General features: G+C 39.4%; 1 protein-coding gene across 5 annotated transcripts in view; it reads left to right on the top strand.

Annotated features, from left to right (window-relative positions):
• LOC121086402 (CREB binding protein) overlaps positions 1–20,734 on the top strand; it is a 96,902-nt gene that overhangs the window by 10,543 nt on the left and 65,625 nt on the right. For 4 of the 5 annotated variants that reach the window (XM_040590109.1, XM_040590110.1, XM_040590108.1 and 1 more), the window contains exon 2: positions 3,860–4,572. In XM_040590109.1, the coding sequence (XP_040446043.1) occupies positions 3,860–4,572 (713 nt within the window). The remainder of the gene's footprint in view (positions 1–3,859; positions 4,573–20,734) is intronic. The other variant, XM_040590111.1, reaches the window with a different exon arrangement.

The following is a 20,734-nucleotide window of genomic DNA, read 5'->3' as shown; positions in this document are numbered from 1 at the left end:
AGAACACAGCACAGTGGATTTTTTTCTTCTGAGAAGGCTTAGAAGGAAACAGAACAGCTTTTTTTTTTATTCTGGTTGCTGAAAGTGTTGTCCAGGAAGGCAGAAAACTGTGACATTTAAGCTCATAAAACTGAAATTAGGAGAGAGTGTATCTCAGGTGTGGTTATCTTCTATTTGTGAAAATAGCAGCTCAAAGAATGCAAAATTCTCAAATTGGAAAAGGAGCCCTTTGGAAAGAATGGGGGTGTTGTAGTTTCCTGGTGCTTTTCCATCCCTTCTGAAAGATGTTACCTCTGGGGTTTGGCGCTTTCCTGTTAAGAGGACGTTTGATTTTATGTAACAAGAGGTAATGAAAGGTGAGATGTTTAGGATTGGAAGTGCTCTGTTAGAGACGACATGTTACAAAGTAGGTTTCTGCAGCCTTTGGCTCTACTGCTTCCTGAGCGCTGACGTTAGACGTGTGCCTTACGAGTCAAGGGAGTCTATCCTCCTTTAAACTGAAGACCACTGTTTCTGCTCCCTGGCGTGCTAGGTAAGCGGCAGGTTTGGGAGACGGAGCAGGTACAAAGCTCGGTAGTTGGAATGGGACTCCTCGGTATAGGTGTTTTTTGAGCTTCAGATAACAGTATGTAAAGGCAAAGGCATCTCAATTTTTAAGCTTGGTAACTGCCATTGACTTTGAGAAATAGTTGAAGCATTGAGTATGGGATTGGTTGTGTTGTTCTCATGAGGATGGGGGGACTGAAGTTACCTTAAATTTTGCTATCAGTAGAAATGGACTGCATTCTTATTATGGCAGATTTTTTAATATGTGTGTAAATATATTTATTATTTTGATAACTGGCAAGACAATCTCTTTATGGATTTGTTGCAGACATGCTCAAGTAGGCTTTTGTTTTCTGTTGCATTTTATGACTGTTGTAAAATGTGCCTTGTGTTGATGTTTTTAACGTACATGACTGATTAAAATACAAAAGCAAGAAGATTAATCATTGCCTGAACATTTGAATACTCGGTGAATTTTTACACGACCACTGTGCTAAGCTTTTTACCTTCCTTTTATTTTCCTGCTGGCAAAGCTGTAAACTTTCCATGCCTAACGTTAAATGTATAGCCTTACAGGAGCTTAAGTGGTAGATTATTTTAGGTTTTAAGAGGCAGTATTCCCAAATGCTTTCTTCACTCTTTTTGTAAACTGCAAAAACATTTCCAGTTCTTGGCTCTGGCAAGACTGTTCAGAGTCCAGCCAGCCAAACAAAAACAATCTAAGCACTTAGACTCCAGCATCCCATTTTGAAATACAACTGGAAAAAAATACTTTTCTCTTTTGAAGCCACAGCAACATCTTGCCCCCTCCGCATTTTGTCACTTCTCTGCCCCTGGCCCTGTGTGTGCACGCACACGCATCTTTTGTTCATGAAATACAATTTTGGGGCAGAAGCTTTCAAAAACACTGTTTCATGGGATTTACAAAAGTTGTCTGATCAAGTGCTGTAAACCTTGAACTTAGCAGCCAGCCAGGATGACGAGAGCAATTTAACAAAGGCAAAACCTCAGCCACAGACCCTGTATTCACCACCCTTCGTGACGTGCAGGCAGATGGCTTTGGTTGTGCTCCAGGCTGCAGCTGCCTGCGGTGGAACCTGCCGGGGACCAGGGGCTGCACGGCAGGGACCCAGGCACCGGGGACTCACTGCTAGCCAAATGGGGCTTGACACTGAAAACAGGCACTGAGATTTTCATCAGAGAGGCGTTAGAGAAGGATGGAAGGTTAAAAAAATCATGAAAGCTTGAAAGAAGGAAAGTAGAACCGAAATACATGGGAAGAGACACAAATTGCAGCATAGTGTCAAGTGGTGGTGTTGGGAAGAGGAGATGAGCTGAAGCGATTGCCGAAAGGAATGTAGTTGACGGAATTTCTGTAAAAGGCAAGCTGAAAAGGTGAAGTAAGCTGAGGGAAAGGCAGTAAGTAAGAGAAAATGAAAAATACTTCAATGAACCTAGCTAACACAAATGTTAGTTTGTTACTTCCCTGCTTGAGAGGGCACAGGAGGTCTGTTCTGTCAGACTGCCAACGTCGTGCAGACCTGGAAGGATTCTTCAGAGCCTGTTGCCTTCAGTAGGTACTGATGGCAAGATGTAGGCCCCTAAAGGATATGCTGCTGTGAGCACCTCAAAACAGGCAGAATTTAACATTTTTGTGTATGCTTACTGTGACTGTTTATGTAATTCATGGGTCATTGCAACACACCTGAAAATCTTTACTCTTATTTATTCATTTAGGTTGCATTGAAAATTTGAATGCTGATGAAATGCGCAGTGTTAAATGTACAGAGATGTGTTGGTAATGTGTCCTAGCTTTGTGCTACAGGTTACGCGGTGTTTGGTTTTTGTTGTTTCTCTTCAATGCGGTTAGTGTGCTCCAGGCTGTCACTTGCTGAACTTTTTGCTTTGCCACTTTTGCAACCTGAGTCTTGCACCAACTTCTTGTGGTTGAAGAGTGAATTAAACTTTAAAACAATGAAGCTTTGGGGATGCCCTTCTTTAGAAGAGAACTTTTGTGTGCTCTAACCTGGAAAAAACTTGGTTTGTCTGTTGCTTACTGCGAGTGACTAGGGTTTTTCAGGGCTGGCTTTGGTGGAGCAAAATAAAGTTTTCACACATTTCTGTTAAAGAAAAAAGGGGTCGGTTCACATCATATCCTTTGACTGGAAGACTTCTCTGACATGTGCTGTGTGTTTGAACAACTTCTCTTATGAATTGAGCCTGCTTTACTTATACATTTATTAATGTCACTGTATGCACTTGTCCTTACGTCTTCAAATATATAACTTTTACTTTCACATTCAGGTACCTGTATACAGTCAAGCAACTTCATAATTTTAGTTGCATACCACAGTAACGTTGCATGTGTCTGTGTAACAGTATTTTAGTGAACCTGAGTTGCTCTTTTAAAAAAAAAAACACAAAAGAACTCCCACCACTTTTTATCAGTCTGGATGTTCCAGCCAGGCAGAGAGCAGTCCTTCAAGTGGCTTAATGAAGATTTGATTGATTTATTTTGCTCATCTGGAGAGTGTGTGGATTACTTCTGTCAATATTGGGCATGATAAATGAGGGCTGGGCACTTAGAGAGCAATTTGAATTTTTTTGAGCTGTTAGGGGGTTGAGAAGCGACTTGATTCAAGAGACATTATGAGGAAAAAATGTTGAGTGCCTTTTGGGATCTTCTGAGATAGTGGATTGTAATACAGATCAGTGACTAGAAACTGATACTAAACATGTTTATATGTGAGGCTGGGATCAAACTACCGAAGAAGCTTTCGATCAAGCTTGACGCCTAGCAGGAAGATGTTCTTCATCCACGCGCATACATAAATTACAGTGTTGAGATAGGGTTGTTGGGTGAAATGCGGTGACTTGGGATTACGTAGGAGGTCGGAGAAGGTGATGTAATCGCTCTTCTGGAAGAGTAAATCAACAGAGGGAAAGGTCTCTATTTCTGCTGCCTTCTTTTAGCCAAAACAAGAGAAATTTAGTAGTTAGGTTAAATCGTTGTATTCATGCCACATTTCTTAAGTTTGGTACAATGTTTTGTCAGAAATCTTGGGGAAAAAACTACTTACTAGCCAGTGCTCTGCCCTCTGTGATTTTGTGCACAGTGTGTACCATCAGCTGTGCTGTATGAAAGATTCTGGAGTTCATGTCACGGGGACCCTTGTTTGCTGGCAATATTAAGTCTTGGGTAAAGATGTACCTTGATGCAGGTTGCTGTTTAAGACTACTACAAAGTAATGTAAATGAATATGTTAGTTACTTGTTATGTTTTTCTCACCTGTGTTTCTGTTTTAACTTGTAGATTTTGGATCTTTGTTTGACTTGGAAAATGATCTTCCTGATGAGCTGATCCCCAATGGCGAGTTGGGCCTTTTAAACAGCAGTGGAAACCTTGTTCCAGATGCAGCTTCCAAACACAAACAACTTTCTGAACTTCTAAGGGGAGGCAGCAGCTCTTCCTTAAACCCAGGAATTGGAAATGTGAACTCAAACAGCCCTGTCCAGCAGGGAGTTGGTAGTCAAGTTCAAGGGCAGCCGAACAGTGCTAATATCGGTAATCTGGGTGCTATGGGTAAGAGCCCTTTAAACTCGGGAGACTCTTCTGCTTCAGGCCTGGCAAAGCAAGCAGCCAGCACCTCTGGACCTACCACACCTGCATCACAAACTCTGAACTCTCAAGCACAAAAACAAGTGGGGATGGTGACAAGCAGCCCTGCAACATCACAGACTGGACCTGGGATATGTATGAATACTAATTTCAGTCAGACACACCAGAGCCTTCTCAACAGTAATTCTGGTCACAGTTTAATGAATCAGCCTCAGCAAGGACAAGGGCAGGTAATGAATGGATCTCTTGGGGCAGCTGGAAGAGGAAGGGGAGCAGGAATGCAATATTCTGCCCCTGCCATGCAGGGGAATGCAGGCAGTGTGCTGGCAGAGACTTTAACCCAAGTATCTCCACAGATGACTGGTCACACCGGACTGAACACAGCACAGACAGGAGCAATGACAAAAGTATGTACATATAATTTAATATATTCTATTTATCACACTTGTTTTTTCTCCATACAGGTGTTTAGAAAATGTAGTAGATCCTTTTCTGGAACAGAGCTAAAGAATGCACTTTCTTGGGTCTGTAGTTATCTGTTTCAGTCAACCAGTGACATTGTGAAAGCAAGATAATTGAAACAGTATTTCTCATGTCGTCAGAAAGCACTCACTGAAAAACACATCCTTGAAGTTAAAAGTTGGTTAGTGTCTTGGGGTGAATTAGAAAAGAGTAGAGTAATCCTGCAAAAAGGAAGCAGATCATTACTTCTGTGCAGGATCTCGGTTCAGCTGCCAGGCAACCCTATCTTCTAAAGTAGTGTGAAAGTAGACTGAACAGAGAGGTGTAGCAGTTGGTTGTCTTGTCAAGGACCACTGTCAACAGGTGTGCAGTGAATCTTTGTCAGACATAGGGGAACTGATGTGAAAACAGCAAATTTCACATAGATTGCCAAGCTAATGCAAACTCGGTGAAAGGGGAGGGCAGCATGTGGGCAAGAAGTTATAGTTCGGTGGCCATTGCACATCAGGATAGGGAATATATGCAGGTGGAAATATCTGCCTCTGTCTTGGGGTGCTGCTCTGGTCCTGGCTCAATATAGTCATTGCTTTTTAGTTCTTCATTTTCCAGTTGTAAGCGTAGATGAGTGTTTTGATTGCTGCTCCTCCTGTCTTACGGTTGGATAGCAGTGTGCCTCATCTCTTTGTCTGTGTTGCTTTGGTACAGTTCCTTCATGAAATTTTGATGGCAAACCCACCATGTTCTGATACATGGAAAAAGATACTTTATCGATAATCTATGGTATTTGATCTGTTCATACATCACTAGTCATTATCATTGTTGTTTATTAAGACATAAATGTTAAATCATTGCTGTGTTAGGCATCGTGCAAAAAATTGCATTGCCTGACATAAGTGTATGTCATCTTCTCTGAAGAAATGCTGACATCATTGTGGAGTACTGTATAGTTAATTTTGAGTTTTTAAAATAAAACCCAAAAAGCATTCTCTGCAGTGAAGGGATCCCTTTGCTTAAGGAAGAGTTGTTTGTGGTCTGAGTGAAGGTCATAGCATGTGAAAGTGGACGTAGCAGTCTCCAGCTTCTGAATCAGCTAAATTAGTTATGTGGAGTGGGTTGGTCTGCACAGAAAGAAAATTAGCTTATCTTTCATTTGGTTTTCTTTGACATTTGTGGGAGTAGTGAGAAATTCCAATTATCTGGTTTGTTTCTATAAACTCATCAATATCCAAGTTCTACTTACAAGTAGATTTTTTTCCTAGCCACTGTACAGTTATGTGGTGAAACTACTAATTTTCTATGTGAACTAACTGAAGTAGAATTGCCCCAAAGCAAAGGGACTTGCCTAAGGTGGTCGTCTTATGAACCTGGTGTGGTATGAACCTGGTGGGGAACATTCTGTGATTTCTTTGTTTATTTTAAGCAAACTCACCCCTGGTAAAAGAACAGGCCAGCACTCGGACAAATTCCATTTTTCAAGGATTTCAGTCTTAGCCTGATTGAAGCTGCAAATGGGATTCACCAGCTTGGGAAGGCGAGCTGGAATTTCTGTTAGCATATGTTCAGGAAGTAAAGTAAAAGTTTACTTGAACAAGCAATACGTTGTGAAAGAATAGTGGATGTATCCATATTATGTAAATCATTGGTTTGTCCTCATATGCAGTGCTGTGCTTAGCACTGGTGATGCATTTCCAAGAGATTAGAGCAAAATCAGTGCTTTCAGAAGTTCTTACATAGTCGTTTGGAGAAACTGAAGAAGTAGGACTGAGTGTAAGTGTTAAAATGGTGCTTCTGTGGAGGTGCTAGCACTTAAGAGAAAACAATTTTTTAAATGTGGCAAACTTAGAAAAATTGCTGTTTTCCAGGGCTCCATCTCTTGAACAAGATGAAGCTTACAAGAATTGTGTTGTTTTAAAAAAGTTGTACTTTATTTGCATCTTAATTTTCTCTTAGCAGGAGAGCAAGTGAGCTCAGTGTTTTACACAAATTATTTTGTGTTTCCATTTTGGAACAAATTACTTGCTGCCTGAATTTTCTTCTGATGAATTCTCCACTTTTGCCATTTTCCTCAGTAGGCATTTGAGGATTGGCATCCTTTTCTAGTCTCTTCCCATCCCCAGTTTATTGTCCTAATAGTATTATCAACTGTGATTGTGTATTAGCTTTTTCCCTTATTGATGCTCCAGTTGTGATGAAGGCTTTTAAGAAAAGTAAGAGAGCACACTAGGTTTGTTCTTCTGAAACTGAAATTTGTGCTGAAGGAGAATGTGGGTTGGCTTGGGATTTTTACCTCCTGTTCCCTGATGTTTGCCACCTGATGTATTCAGCTTAAAAGATTCGAAGAGCAGCGACAGAAGTGGTGAGGCAGCTAATCTACCTAATAGTGAATGTGCCGAACTTGACTAAACGGTTTAAAATGTAGCTGCCATCATGCTTGAAGAACTGTGTGAGGCTGTAAGCAAACTCTCAAGCAGTATATCCTGAGGGAAAGAAAGAGGTGTGAAATAAAAATGCAGAAGAAAAACTAAAATTTTTGAACCAGGATTTTCTCATGATGCTTCAAATGAGTGGTGTGCATCACTGATTAACCTCATTCAAGTGTGGCTCAGAAGCCCCTTTTTCTCCATTCAGTGTGTTTATACGCAATGTGTAGCGCTCATGACTATGACCTGGGACTAGCTCTGTTGTGCAAGACCTTGCTTCCTTGATGGTTTGTTTTAATCCTTTTTTAGTAAAAGGCAAATCAAGGAAGCTCCATTGCTTTTTCCATTTTTATTTCTTGTGGTATGTTTTTCTAAGCATTCTTTCTGGTAAGAGAAAAAGAAGAAGAAAAAATAATCCAGAATCCAATCCCTTCACCTGCTCTCAGAAATAACTGGGATTCTTTTCATCTGGAGCATGATAAGCCAATACTGTTAGTTTTGAGCTGGACTTGCCATTTTAAGGCAGCTCTTGAAAGAATGAGAAGTACACAAGAAATGAGCATGAGCATGGCAACTCAAGCTCATGATGCTTGCATAAGCCGAAGGTGGCAGATAAACCTTACCCCTAACCAATTAAAAAGAGAATGAAAAATTAACTGATTCTCAATGTCAGAGGGCCATAAGGTGCTGACATCAAGACAGATGTTTTTCCATTGGCAGGGAGAGATTAAAGCAAAATACTTCCTAAATCCAGAGACACAGAAGCAAAGGATTTCGTAGATCTCATATGATCACCTGGAAGAAACAACCTGTCAATACAAGTTAAAAAAAAAAAGCTATTAAAGTCATAGTTGTGTTTTCTTGGGAGTATGTAGCATGTTCTTGATAGCCTAGAATATTTCTGGAAATAGGAAGAATAGTCCCTGAGAAGGTTTTGTGAATTAAAAATAAAACAACTTACTATAGCAAGAATTTTAATGCTTTGTTGACCATGACTCTGCAATTTGCATATTCAGATTTATTTAGAGGACCTGCTTTGTGATTTTGTGTTGTCTGGGGTCATCCAGAAACCTCTGAGGAAACTTCTATGCTGCTGTATGTATCTCTGCTCTGTTCACTACCGGACTCCTTCCGTGTAACAGTTTTTCTTGTAACTGTGGCATTGTGGCCCAGTTCTCTTGGACCACACTACAGGGATAGTTTTCATTTGACTGGGTTGAAGTTCTTTAAGAAATCTGCTTAGAAGAGCAGAAGGATTCTTTGAACAGTTATTACTTGATGGAGGTTGAGGAACAGATCATCTTGTCACAGCAATTTCCAGTAGTAGTGGAACTGCCCTTTTGTATTGTACCATTGGTTTTTTGCGTGAAGTCCAGTAAGATCAGTAGACGTGTTCAAACCATCTAGGAAATCTTTTTAAATTAAGAGTTGTTTTTTTAAGGTTTGTTGATTGTCAAGGTCATTAAACAGTAGCAAAGCTAAGCAGTTGGCCCGTTGCTTCCGTAGAAATGACCATTTCATTGCAAGCATGCTCCGTGCTTCATACTCTCCTGTTGCTGAGAGTTCATCTTTTTCAAACGAAGGAGATGAAGCTTCCATATAGTTCATTGTGGCTGGCAAGAGCTTGAAGCTGTGTTTCCATAGATTAGGTATTGTACAGTCTCTTGCTGAGGTGCATTCCCCTCCTCCTAATACTGCTATCAAAACTTGTGGAAAATCAGAAAAATTTGGGAATGTTCCTGTTTGTTTTGTATTGTTCTCAAACTTCCTTTTTGCGCTTAATAATTAAGAGTTTCGGACAGTGATTCACCTAATTGGTACTTTCGCTCTTGCCCTTAAGTAGTAAAGTCCCATTGGGATGAGTAGGACTCTTGAGTCTTTTCTTTCTCATGTGTTTCCAAGGTGTAACGCCTCCTTATACAATTGTGTAAGAGGAATCACCTTTTCTTCATTAACTTCAGAGCCGTATCACTCCAATAAGGATGTGCTGTTATCCAGCAGCAGAAACTTAGGGGAAAAATCTGGAGTTGCGTGTGGCTGATGATCTGCAGAAGCCCCAGAAAAGGATGTAATTGTTTGGTCAGATCTTAGTCTGAACCTGTAAAGAGATCAGGAGAAAATGGTGGTGTACCTTCATACCTAGTTAGGAGGATTAAATTACTGGGGTTTTTTTTAAATGCCTTTGCAAGATTGTAGATTTTAAGTAACCTTATTCTACATATTTTGAAAACTAAAGGAGAATACTTTTAATGATTAAAGCTAGAACCTGCCTGACAGGGAGAAACTGATAGAAAAGCTGATCTGGCTGGCAGATCTTCCAATGTGGTATTTCAGGAGGTGATCTGGTAGTAAGGAGTTTAGATCCAGATTTCCAAGTGCTGTGTACAATTGGTGAGTTTTCCCTGCCTGTGTACATATGTATTTAAGTTGGTACCAGTAGTAGGATTAACATCAAAGTCTTAACAGGTTTAAAATAATCGCTAACTGTGCAAATCAAGATCTATTATGCTGGATTTTTGCTCTGAGTTCAGAGCAGTTTTTTCTCTTAACTGTATTGGCCTAATTTGTTTGAATAGCGCATATTTTCAACTTTGTGTTAGCCAAAATAGCCACATGGCAGTGCATGTTGCAGTAGAAGTTTCAGATTAAAGAGGAGGAGGAACTCTTCCCAGAAATGAACTTCAGAAAACAGTAAAACCATTTTTTATGTCTACCATGAGAATAACCAGTTGTCTCTCTTTTTTTTTTTTTTTTTATTTTTAATTTTATTGCTGAGCTATAAAAGCACTGAATTCTGTTACTTGTTGTTTCTAGGCTGGCTGTCTATCTAATACATGGGCCTTTGACGAGCACATTCACAGTTTTGCTCCCTGTTCTTTGCCGAGTAGTGTTTTGGTGTTGGATATTAATCTTGAGTAAATTTAGGAGGATAATGAACTACATTAAAGAGCAAGTATTCTGATAGACTTACATTGTGTATGTCGTTATGTTACGTGACTTGGTGTTTTGAGGAATCTGCAGTAAGGAAAGTTCGTGATAAGAAAAAAAACCGGAGCAAACTGTTTCTTCAAACAGATTACCCAGTTGATATAGCTAAGTACCAGATTTAGATACGCTTGCTGATTGTGAATTAAGTCAGCTGAAGATGTTCTCATTCCTTTGCAGTTCTGTGTGTTTTAGCAAACTGCTTGTGCTGTTCGCTTCTCTGGTGACTCTCAACCTGTCTGAGATGTTTTAACATGACTCGCAGTTAATTTGCTTCCCATGCTCCAAGTTGTCCGTACCAGACTGCCAAGCTGACTGTCTCCTAGCAGACCATGCCTCTGGCAAACACAAGTAGCCAGTCCAGATCACATTCCAAATAATGCTGCTTCCCAGTTTCAGGGGACTCTTAATGATGTTAAAGACTTGACCACAGTTGCTTGGTTCTCTGTTGAATAACTATCACCAGAACAGCATTTTTACTGAGAAGAGACATATGTGCTTTTATAATAATATGAACAGAAGAAGGATATAAATATATAGAAACACATAACAGCAAAACTCGCTGACGTGTAGTAAAATTAAAATACCTGTAACACAGTTTTGTTTTGAAACATGACCATGCAAAGTGGTACTCCACTGATGAGTTTACTGTGATGTATCAGAGAGTGTTGGTGACTTAAAAATGTCAGTTACCACAACTCTTACTCCTGGCACCTGAAATTGAGTTGTTTCCTATTTCTAGTGCATGAGTTAATTTCGTTTGCAGTTGTGCAATGTCACTGAAGATCTTTGAAGCAATAGTCACTTGGCTCCTATCTTCTGCTTAAGCAGGTATCTGGGTTTTGTTTGACTCTAGTGCTGTGAGGCAAATGCTGCAAGAAACACCAGTCAGCCTTCATGGGGACAGACCACAACTTGGTTTCCCCTCCTCCTCCTTCCAGCTCGGGCAGTTAAAAAGCCTGTCTCTGTTAACTTGCATTTGACTTATCATCCAGCTGACAAAAATGAAATGTTTGTGCTATCTTTTCAGGGTAGAGTTGTGCCATTATTTTCTACTGTGGTAACACAACACAAATGTTAAGCATTTTGCCACTAACTAAATCATACTGGTTACCATCTTGTAATTCTTCAGTTTTCTTGTTGGAATGGGGTTTATTTCTAAGTAGTGTATCTGAAATAAGTTTTTGGAAGTGAAACTAATGCATCCACCGGTTCATTTGGAAGCCACAGATTAACAGCAAGAATTTCCAGTGTTGTTTCAGAAGGTTTATTAAAATGGCAAAAACATCCAGGTCCTTACTAATAGTTGTGACTGAGATTACTTCTTTCTAGTTTTTCGACTGTCTTCATGTATCTTCCTGCTGCAGTTCGCAATTATGGTTTTTTTTTAATACAGAGGTTAAAAATGACTCAGATGTTGAGAGGGAGTAAAACCTGCCAACTTAAGTGTTGGTGTGTAGAAGTTATGAAATGCCTCATTACTCCAGTCAGAAGGAAGTGTCTGTCGTAGTAATTTTCTTAATAGACTCTAATTGTGCACATAGATACTATTTCACAGGAGCTTTTCTGATGACAAGACCTTTTAGCATTTCTCAAAACCTCTTCTTACTTAAAAGATAAACTTAATGTTTGTACTTGACAGTGAGCTGTGATTGTATTGGGAATCCTGTAATTGGAAGTACATGCAGTAATGTGTCAAAGCAGCTGGTACTATGGTCTGAAAAACTAAATGCTGGTGGTCTGTTTCCTTAGAAAAAAGGTAATGCAGGAAACTTGGAAAATGATGTGTAGCATGATATGTACTGTGTCATCCTCCGTAAGAAATGGGTCAGGAGTGGAGAAACAGTGAGAGAAGGCAGTTCTCCTGTGGCTTCCACAAGTGGAAAACACTTTGTTGAAGTACAAATGGGACGCTTTCTACCATCAGACAAAAAGTAATATGTTTGAAAGTTGCACTTCAGAATTTTGAAATCCCCTCACTTAGCTAGGGGTTTGAAATTTCAGTACAAGAGGCTGCACAGGACATGTCCAGGTCTGCTTTATAGTGGGCAGGCTATTTTCCATGTTTATTTAAAGATTAACTTTTAAACTAGAAAAGATACTTCAATACGCTGTTTGCCCCCACATCTTAAAAAAAAAACAACCACCAGTTTCCTGAATTCTTACTGACACAATTGTGAGTTTACTTTGCAGGGCTGAGTGTAAGGAATGGCAAAATGTAATAGCATTTGCCTTTCTTATTGTGAATGTTTGGAGGACAGAACTGTGTGGTTTGTTGGGTTTTTTTTAATTGGAAGCCTAAGTCCATTTGTGTGTGGCATCAATAGACAGTTTGCTGCAGCTTTGTCCCGTCGGCTTTGAGTGGCACATAATCATTTCTCCTCCTCATCCGTCCTCCTTCTTGCCACTACAGTAAAGAGTATTTACTCTGGAAATCGCTGTGAGTGGGGAGGGCAGAGGCATACTAAGCTTATAGTTTGTGTTTTAGATGTATGTAATCCAAGCAATGGCTTTAATTGTAAGGCCAGAAACACTTTGTAGAATTGGGATTTAAATGAATGAGGACTTCATATTATTTTTGAACTCCTGATGCTACAAGAACTACCTCTGAGTAGCATCTGGAAATGTTAGTACTTCCATATTCTGAAGATTTTCAAGCCCTGAAAGGATAGTCATATTCTTTGGTATTTGGAGGTATGATCTGCTTTAAGTTTGGCAAATAAACAGCATAATGTGCTGTAAAAGGGGCTAAGCAGTGCCTTTGGTTTAGAATGAATCATAATGAAAATACAGCACGTTAAATATAGGAGCATCCTTGCCAAAAGGACTTGTCTAAGAAATGGACTTCTAGAAGAGAATCATAAATAGATTATTTTAGCAGTCTCAGAGTTGCTGCTGTTTTGGGGCAGAAAGGTTTTGTGTTTTCAGAGTGACTGCAGCATAATACTGTCCTGTCTGTGTGGTATTCTGTTTTTTTTTAAGGGGATTTTTAAAAACAAACAAAAGAACAAGTGCCCTTTGAAACTTTTGGCAAATTGACTAAATTAAATAACTACCTTTACGCTAGAAGGGTCTCTGTACCCTGGAAATACAGAACTGTTGGAACACCATGAGTCGAAGATAGGAGGGATTTCACCCTTGGAGTGAGCTTTGTTTGCTTCCTTGGTGTGATATTGGGCATTTTGGGTTCAAATAACTTTTCTGGATAGTACTGTGTGCAGGCTGCTGTCAGTGAGAAGCGTGTGTCTGCAGGCCCAGTCTGGTCACACTGTTCAATTCTAAGAATGAAAATGGCCATCAGATCTTGCTGTGTTTAAAAACCTGGTGAGAAGTCTCTTGGTAGCTTCACATGAATTGTTAAATCTTTAAGGAGAGCATGTTTCTACAGAATGACGGGAGATTTCAAGGTAGCTGTTGAAGTCAGTGTGGTGTTTCAAAATAAACATATTTTACTCTTACAGTTACTTTAAAATTACTTCAGCAGTGTAAATTATTTATAGTTATGTTTCTTCTTAGTTACTGTTAATGTCAAGCTATGATATTTGTGCTAAGTGGTTGTTTTGAGCAAGCTATATTGATTATTTTTTTTTCTATTTTCACATATCTAATGTAACCTGCAGTGTAAATTTGTTTCTTGTCTATTTGATTTCCCCCTCACCCTCAGTTCTGGATTGAAATAGAAAAATTTCTTCTTTTAGAATCACAGTCTCTTCCCTTCAGTGGGTCCACCTTTCCTTTGGGATTAATGTCTGTCAAGGAGAGTACATACTGTAAAGAAGGGAAACGGAATACCTCTTTTCATCGTATTTTTGAGATACCTTTCGTGTTGCTGTTGCTCTATAGAGCTACTGTTGCCTTTTCCCCCACCTCTGTAGAATATCCTATGGCACAGACAGCCTGGTAATGTCTCTTTGGCCAGCTTCTGGAAGATAAATGGGAATCTCTAGTGTTACTGTGTTTCTTACCAAAACAGTTTATTCTTTATAGTACTAAATTTTTGGAGCATGACTTGCTCTCCTTTTACTTTGCTGTCTCCCCCCAAAACTATTGGAACTTCAGAACTGCTGAGGTGCTGGCAGACACATCTGTAAGTTCTTTTGTGGCCTGTTGGGTACGTTTCAAAAGGCTTGTATCTATGTATCTGTGATACAGAAAATAAAGGAAGAAGCATGGACTTTGTGTTGAGATTTTCTGTTGGTTTAGAAACTTGCATTTAGCTTGATGATGATGAAGTATAGAAATCAAGGAGGACAGGGATATTTGAGTTGAGATCCTGTGTTACAAAATTTGGGTTTGATGTGACTATAAATGTGTTCTAGTACACGCTGATACTTCTTCTGGAAGTAACTCATAAAGGTTTTGCCCTGTGAATATAAAATCAAGTGTCTGTAGAGGTGTATTGCAACTGAATATCAGTCTTCCAAAATCCTATTTTTAAGTGTTGATGAATTACTGTTTGGGTCCAAGCTAGATTTCCTTGATGAAACAAACCTTTGAAACATCTTTAGTTATTTTTGTGGTTATGGTTAACTCTCTATTCTTCTGTAGTAAGAACAGTTCTTGTTTATCTGAAGAAAGCCACTTTTTCTGCTTGGCACTCAAAAAAGCTCTTGAAGCAATTGGATACATTGATCAATTGTGGCTAATTATCCATTAGAGCTTTGAAGTTTTTATTTGCAGAGGTGACACATTACAAAGTAAGCCTTCTGAGCTTTGTTTTTGCTTTGTAAGTACAACAGTGATGTTCAGTGCAGAAATTACTTTGATTCTTCCTGTAGTATATTCCATTGTATTAGCACTCAGGCTTGTGCAGAATTTTGGAGACGCTTTCTTTATTAAGGCATATATAAAATGCAGGCATATGAATATTTTCTTTTTTTTTTCTGCAAAGGTTGATTTCTAGTGAAGTGTATTAGAAGATTTCATTCTCTGTATATCCAGTCATTTATAGAGTGGTTTCCCACAAAAATCTGTCTTCTGGATTTCAATAATTGTGTGAAAATGTTTGTACATATTTTAAGTGGTCTTGCTGCCTTGGAATACTTAAATTTGTCTTTGACCTCTGTGAAATGCTTGGAAGAGAATTTCAAATCTTACTACAAGTGGTAATAAAACACCTGGCTTCACTCTCAGTGGGATTTCTAAAATTTTATTTCTAGCTTTACCGAATCTTTTATCCTGTAGTAGAGGATGAAGTAAATCACAATCATTCTGGGACATTTGATTACTTTTCTTTAAGCTGGTTTACTACTGAAGAGCAAAAAACTCTTAAATGCTTCATGAATCTGTGGCAGTAGGCTTTTGTTATAGCAATTAGCTTAAAGAGGTAGGAGAGTGGAGACTCTGAGCACAAGGTAGGCTTCCTCTGAATGCTGCTAGCCAGATGATGATTTAGTTCCCCAAACTGATTCTTGAAATGCTACTTTTTTTTTTTAGGGCGTTCTCATTACTCACGGATTTTAAAAGTGAGTGGTTTTGTTTTTGTTTTTTTTAATAGTATTTTTGTCAAACTGCCAAATCTGCAGATTGGTTTAGGTGAGGAGCTCTCACCTTGGCCGAGATAATGGGATTGCCACCATTCTTGCACTGAAATGGAATTTGCCTTTTTTTTTTTTTTTTTTTTTGGTAATGCCACTGGCTTTGTGCCATAAAATGATTAATCTTTTCCTTGCTTCCCCATCTGTCCCTCTGGCATATAGATTCGAAGCACCATGGTGACTTTCTTTTGGAACATGTTACTATAGGATAAAATAGTAATTAGTAGAGACTTTATTTTTGTCAGTAAACAGATACAAGATGATGCCAACATAGTAAAGAAAGCCTGTCTTTCCCGCTTCACAAATTAACATAAATTCCTAATGGACCTATCTTTTACATTTCTGGGAGCCATAATTGGTTAGGTGGACCTTGCTTCGTGTTAGGGGTTTGTGTTTCGTGCCAGAGGGAGATAAGAGTCCAAAGTGCAAAGGTCTCTGTGTGTGCCTGGCTGCAAAGCTGCTCTTTTGTACTGAGTGCGCAAGCAAAGCGGCTGATCGGAGTTGTGGCAATAGCACACAGGGACTGAGGAGGGATTAACTCCAGGTGGCTGATGCCAAATTGTAGTAGCTCTGGAACTTCTATGTGTTAAACTCATCTGGGAACTGGTGGTGAAGCGGTGTAGATGGCAAAGCATAGGTCTCTTGTCTCTCATTGAGTTACCACTCTGGAAAGCAGAAATAAGCCTTTTGAAAGCAGTTCTGTCCTCTTCCACTGTTGCTTACTAACAGTATTAGCAGCAGCTGAATTGTCTATCAGTCTGAATTTCTGATGTTCCTCTGTTACTTAGAGAAGATCTACCCTTGGATTCACAGTACTTTGTATACTTTAATTTATAATTTCTGAACATCTGAGGTACCTGACTACTTGATTTCCTTGTCTTGAGAGAAAGATAAGAAAGATTGAAAGGAAGAAAGTTAAAATTATTTAAATCAGGCAAGGTGATGCGCTTCTTAGTAGCAAAACCATTTCAGTGGATGGGAAGAGAGAACGGGGATAAAATGCTGAGCTTTTTAACCAAGTTGAGTGTTGAAAGCCCAGATTTGAAGTAGGTGTAGTAACTTGATGACAAGGTACTCGAAGGCTTAGTCCAATAATGGAGTAAGAAGTGACTGGTTTTGGAGAGGCCCATAAAAGAGGAAAGTAAAGGTTGCATGTGATTGCATGGATTGGTGGCAGCAAATACAGAACTTCTGAATCGTCCCTGTCCTGTAGTGACTTCCGACAGCCAGCGATAGCTTGGAGGCAGGACAAGTATACCATTTCTGTATACCCAGTCATTCTGTTCACACCAAACCCAAGGGATACTTCTTGGATCTGTGGGTCAGAGTGGGAAGTGCAGAATTTCCATTTCATGCCAGAGAGGGAGGGAGGAGAAAAGTGTCCCTAACATATCGGTGACGTAATAGGGGGTTTGGAATGAATCATGTGAGATGCTGAGTAGCAATGGCTCTAGAAGGGTTATTTATTCACAGCTGCTCGGTCAACCTAGGGCTGTTGATGATGGTATGACCCTAAAGTTACAGTTCAGGCATTTATAAAACTGAATCATAGTTTATACGTAGCTTTTGAAAGGGGAAACTAGTTAGTGTCTCCTTAGCGTTTAGCATGGGTTGTTTCAGTGATAGAACAGGAGGAAGTACGGGGAACATCCTTCCTTGAAGATCCAAGGGATTTAGAAGAAAGCAATAGTACATGACAAAGATGTCTTAGTAGAGCTATTTATACTGTTGAACAGGCAAGCTCTCACATATGCAACTCTTTAGTGCTACTGTTAGTTTGTGGTGATCAGGCCTTTTATCAAAACAAATCATATCTAGGATGCCTCTGCTCGCTCTCTCTTTCCTTAATTATGACATGCATGTTCTGTTCTCTGAAATAATTTAAATTATTAATCTGGGGCTTACAGTTAAATTGATTTTAGTTTTTGTACCATGGATTAAGTCCAGAATAATATAAGGACAGTGGTGGCTCGCTAAAAGGCTGTCTTTCTGTCTTCCTCCTATAACTATTTTGTCAGATTCAGAGGTCTGAGAACAGTTTGGTGGAAGGCTCTGACCTTCCTGGTTTTCTGTTGCTGAAATAGATTTGAGAGTAGCATAACCAGTAGATCAGCTGTGTATCCTTACGCTGCCACTACAGAGGTTGTAGTTCTTCACAGCACCCATCCCCAAGGGTCTTCTAAACAATTTCCTATCATGCTTTCAGCTCCCTCCCATGTCCTCAGGTAATCTTTCTGAGATGCTGACAGGACAAAACTGGCAATAATGGTGGGTCATTGAGAGCCTTGGATACACTGCCTGCTGCTAGATGCTGTGGGTAATGGCAGAGGTCTCTGTCCCTTTTCTTCATGGAGATGTTGATCTGAGTTCATAATCTACTTGTCCATCTCTCTACTCAGCAATATTAGGAACTTAATTATCTGTAAGACCTTTAACAAATGGGTCAAATTGCCCAATGATTTCCAAAGTGATTAGAGAAAATCTGATTTGAGGATGGGGCAGGAGAGGGGACACTGATTGTCACAGCACTGTTCATTAAGCCCAGTTTCCTTAGGATAAGGAAGCTAGCTAACAGCATAACTGGTTTTGTGATCCTGCAATCAATGTCAGTCTGAAGAAGCAACTTAATTGCTGCTGGAATGGGTGAGTGTATGAAATTCCGTCTTGCAGTCCACTGTGTCTCTGAGCCTGTGTCATTGGAAGAGCAATCATTTGAAGTTGCACTTAGTCATGCTCAGTCTAATACAGTTCTGCGATGCAAAGGAGGATACGATAGTTTGATGCAGATTTTGGCTTTTGTACTGCACCTCTGCTTTCCTGGACTTTGATACTTGTCTCTGGGTTTGGTTAATGGACTTGGCAGCTTGGTCAAGGTCTTAGATAATTTTTGATTATTTGATATTCCTGAGATAACTTTTTCTTCTCACCTTTCTGTATTGTCTTTAGACAAGCAAAAGGAACTTGTAATATGCTTTCTACTATTAGATTGCATTTTATAAAGAATTAGGCATGTAAAAATGACAGTGATACAAAGTCAGACGTGATACCTTTGATTATAGGCCTTGTGGCTCTGGTGAGTTAATTCCTTTGATAAGTAGAAACACCATTTAGATAAAAGATTAATATAATCTTGAGAATTTCAGTGGTATTTGGTCACTTATATTTTTTTTCTAACTTTTGCTTTGAAGCTATAGAGCTTCAGCTCTTAGTTGTTGATAATCTTTGCTAAATACATTTGCTAAACATTTGTGTTGTCACCTTTCTGTTCCCCAAATCGGTTGTTTAGGATCACTTCAGTCCTTGCCATAATAAGATAAGTGAATTAATAAGCTTAAATAGTAAGCTAAATAGATTAGGCTATTAGATTGCAATTAGACTGTATGTTGTACCCATGCCTTTCAGTCCTTTGAATAGTTCTTGTGGCCTCTCTGAATCCTGTGATTTTTATGTATTGCTCAACAAGAGCTAAAACAGCATGGTCATCATCACTGCAATAGCATTCACATCAAGCCAAACACATAAAGATGTTACTTTACACTTACAGAGTATTCTTTTCATACCTCCTGTTGTCATTAAGAGCTCAGATCTGTTGTTCAAGTGCTGTGCAGATTCACAGCTTTCAAAGCCCAGCCAGGCTTGTCTAGCTTGCTTCCTTTCTTTGTAGGACTGTTTCCTAGTTTAAAATCTAGTAGGTACTGAACTGAATATCAACGATAACTATTTTTAGTTTACAGGATTGGATCATAATCAGATTACTTCAGCCAGGCTTATTTTCCACTGAAGCCATGCTGCTTTGAGTTCTTTGATTCTCATATCAACCTTTCAGTATTTTTTCTGCTGTCAAGCTAGTCTACATTTGGTGGTATTGTTTTCGGTTGGTTTTTTCTAAATACTTGGCCAGAATAACCTTCTTCTATTCTTGTACAGAAGGGCCAGTGCTTCAAAAGTTAATGAAAATCAACTTTTAACTTAGAGATAAGGGTTTTGGGGGTTACTTTGTTTTTTCTTTCAGACTATTCTGTCTGGATCAACTAATTAAAAAAAAAAATCGGAGCATTAACTTTATGTAGGCGGCGGTGGTGCAAGATACAAAACTAGCAGTGTTGTCAGGGGTAGGTGCTGCTCCTTGGCATGTACCTGCAAGTGAGGATGCTTGCTTTCTTGTAGGAAGACTGATAGTGAACTCAGTCTGTCCTGCCAGACCTTTTAAGTTTGGAAACCCTGGTGTGAAAGGTGGGTTGGGGTAACAGAGAGCAGTTTCCCAAAGAAAAATGTGTAGCAAGAAGCAGAACTGTGTACAGTTCTGTGGTTTATGACCGCATATTGGAGAGGAAGATAAAAAAAAGGATTGTGAATAGGAAATTACGTGCTTGTAACAGTGAATGGTTTTTGCAGCATGTTTTATTAGTTGCATGTCCTAGGAGCCTCAGAGGAATGTGTTGTAATGAAGTAACTCTGACTGCTTGAATGAGAGGACTGGCTCTAGTGGTAGAGGTGAAGGGACAGTTAGTAAAAACTTAAGAGTAGGAGGAAAGGACAGAATTTATTTATGGCCTAGACACTTTGTGTAGAGAGGAGTAGCTCCTTGATGCTGGGCCAGGGGAAGAAGTACTGTGGTATGTCAACAGTGATACAGAAGGGAGGGAGGAGAAGAGTAAGCTTTAAAAATAGAGGAAATGACATAGTATGAAGATCCAGTCTGGTCCTAAGGTATCTTTTAAATTAGATCAGCAAACTTCTCATTTCTGTCAAATCAACTCTGAGTTGCACCATCAGATGAGGTATGTAGATTTGGTCACAGACTTGATCTATAACGTCTATGAAAGTCTAGCAACTAGAGGAAATGGAATTGCTGTTCTGCTCTGAAAAGAACTAAAAAGCAAACCAAAGAGAAGTATCTCCCACACCTGGTGCTTGAAACATTACAGTGTGGGATGTCTTATGTAGTCCAAGTCAGCTAAAGAAAGGTTTTAAGAACTTTGTATGTTCCTTGGATTGTGAGAGTAGAGTGAAATACCCAATCTCCTCTCCACACTCAGTAATAGATTCCAGTATCTGAGAGAGTTGCCATAGTGATAAAAAGGGGAACAGAATCTGCTTGTCTTTCTGGGATAGCAGAATTATTAAATTAAATGCATCTTTTCCATTAAAGGAGAGCAGCATTA

The sequence above is a fragment of the Falco naumanni genome, chromosome 4, assembly GCF_017639655.2.
Source record: "Falco naumanni isolate bFalNau1 chromosome 4, bFalNau1.pat, whole genome shotgun sequence".
NCBI classification, from domain to species: domain Eukaryota; kingdom Metazoa; phylum Chordata; class Aves; order Falconiformes; family Falconidae; genus Falco; species Falco naumanni.
The sequence above is the reverse complement of the archived record's forward strand: the minus strand, read 5'-3'. Positions and strand labels throughout refer to the sequence as shown.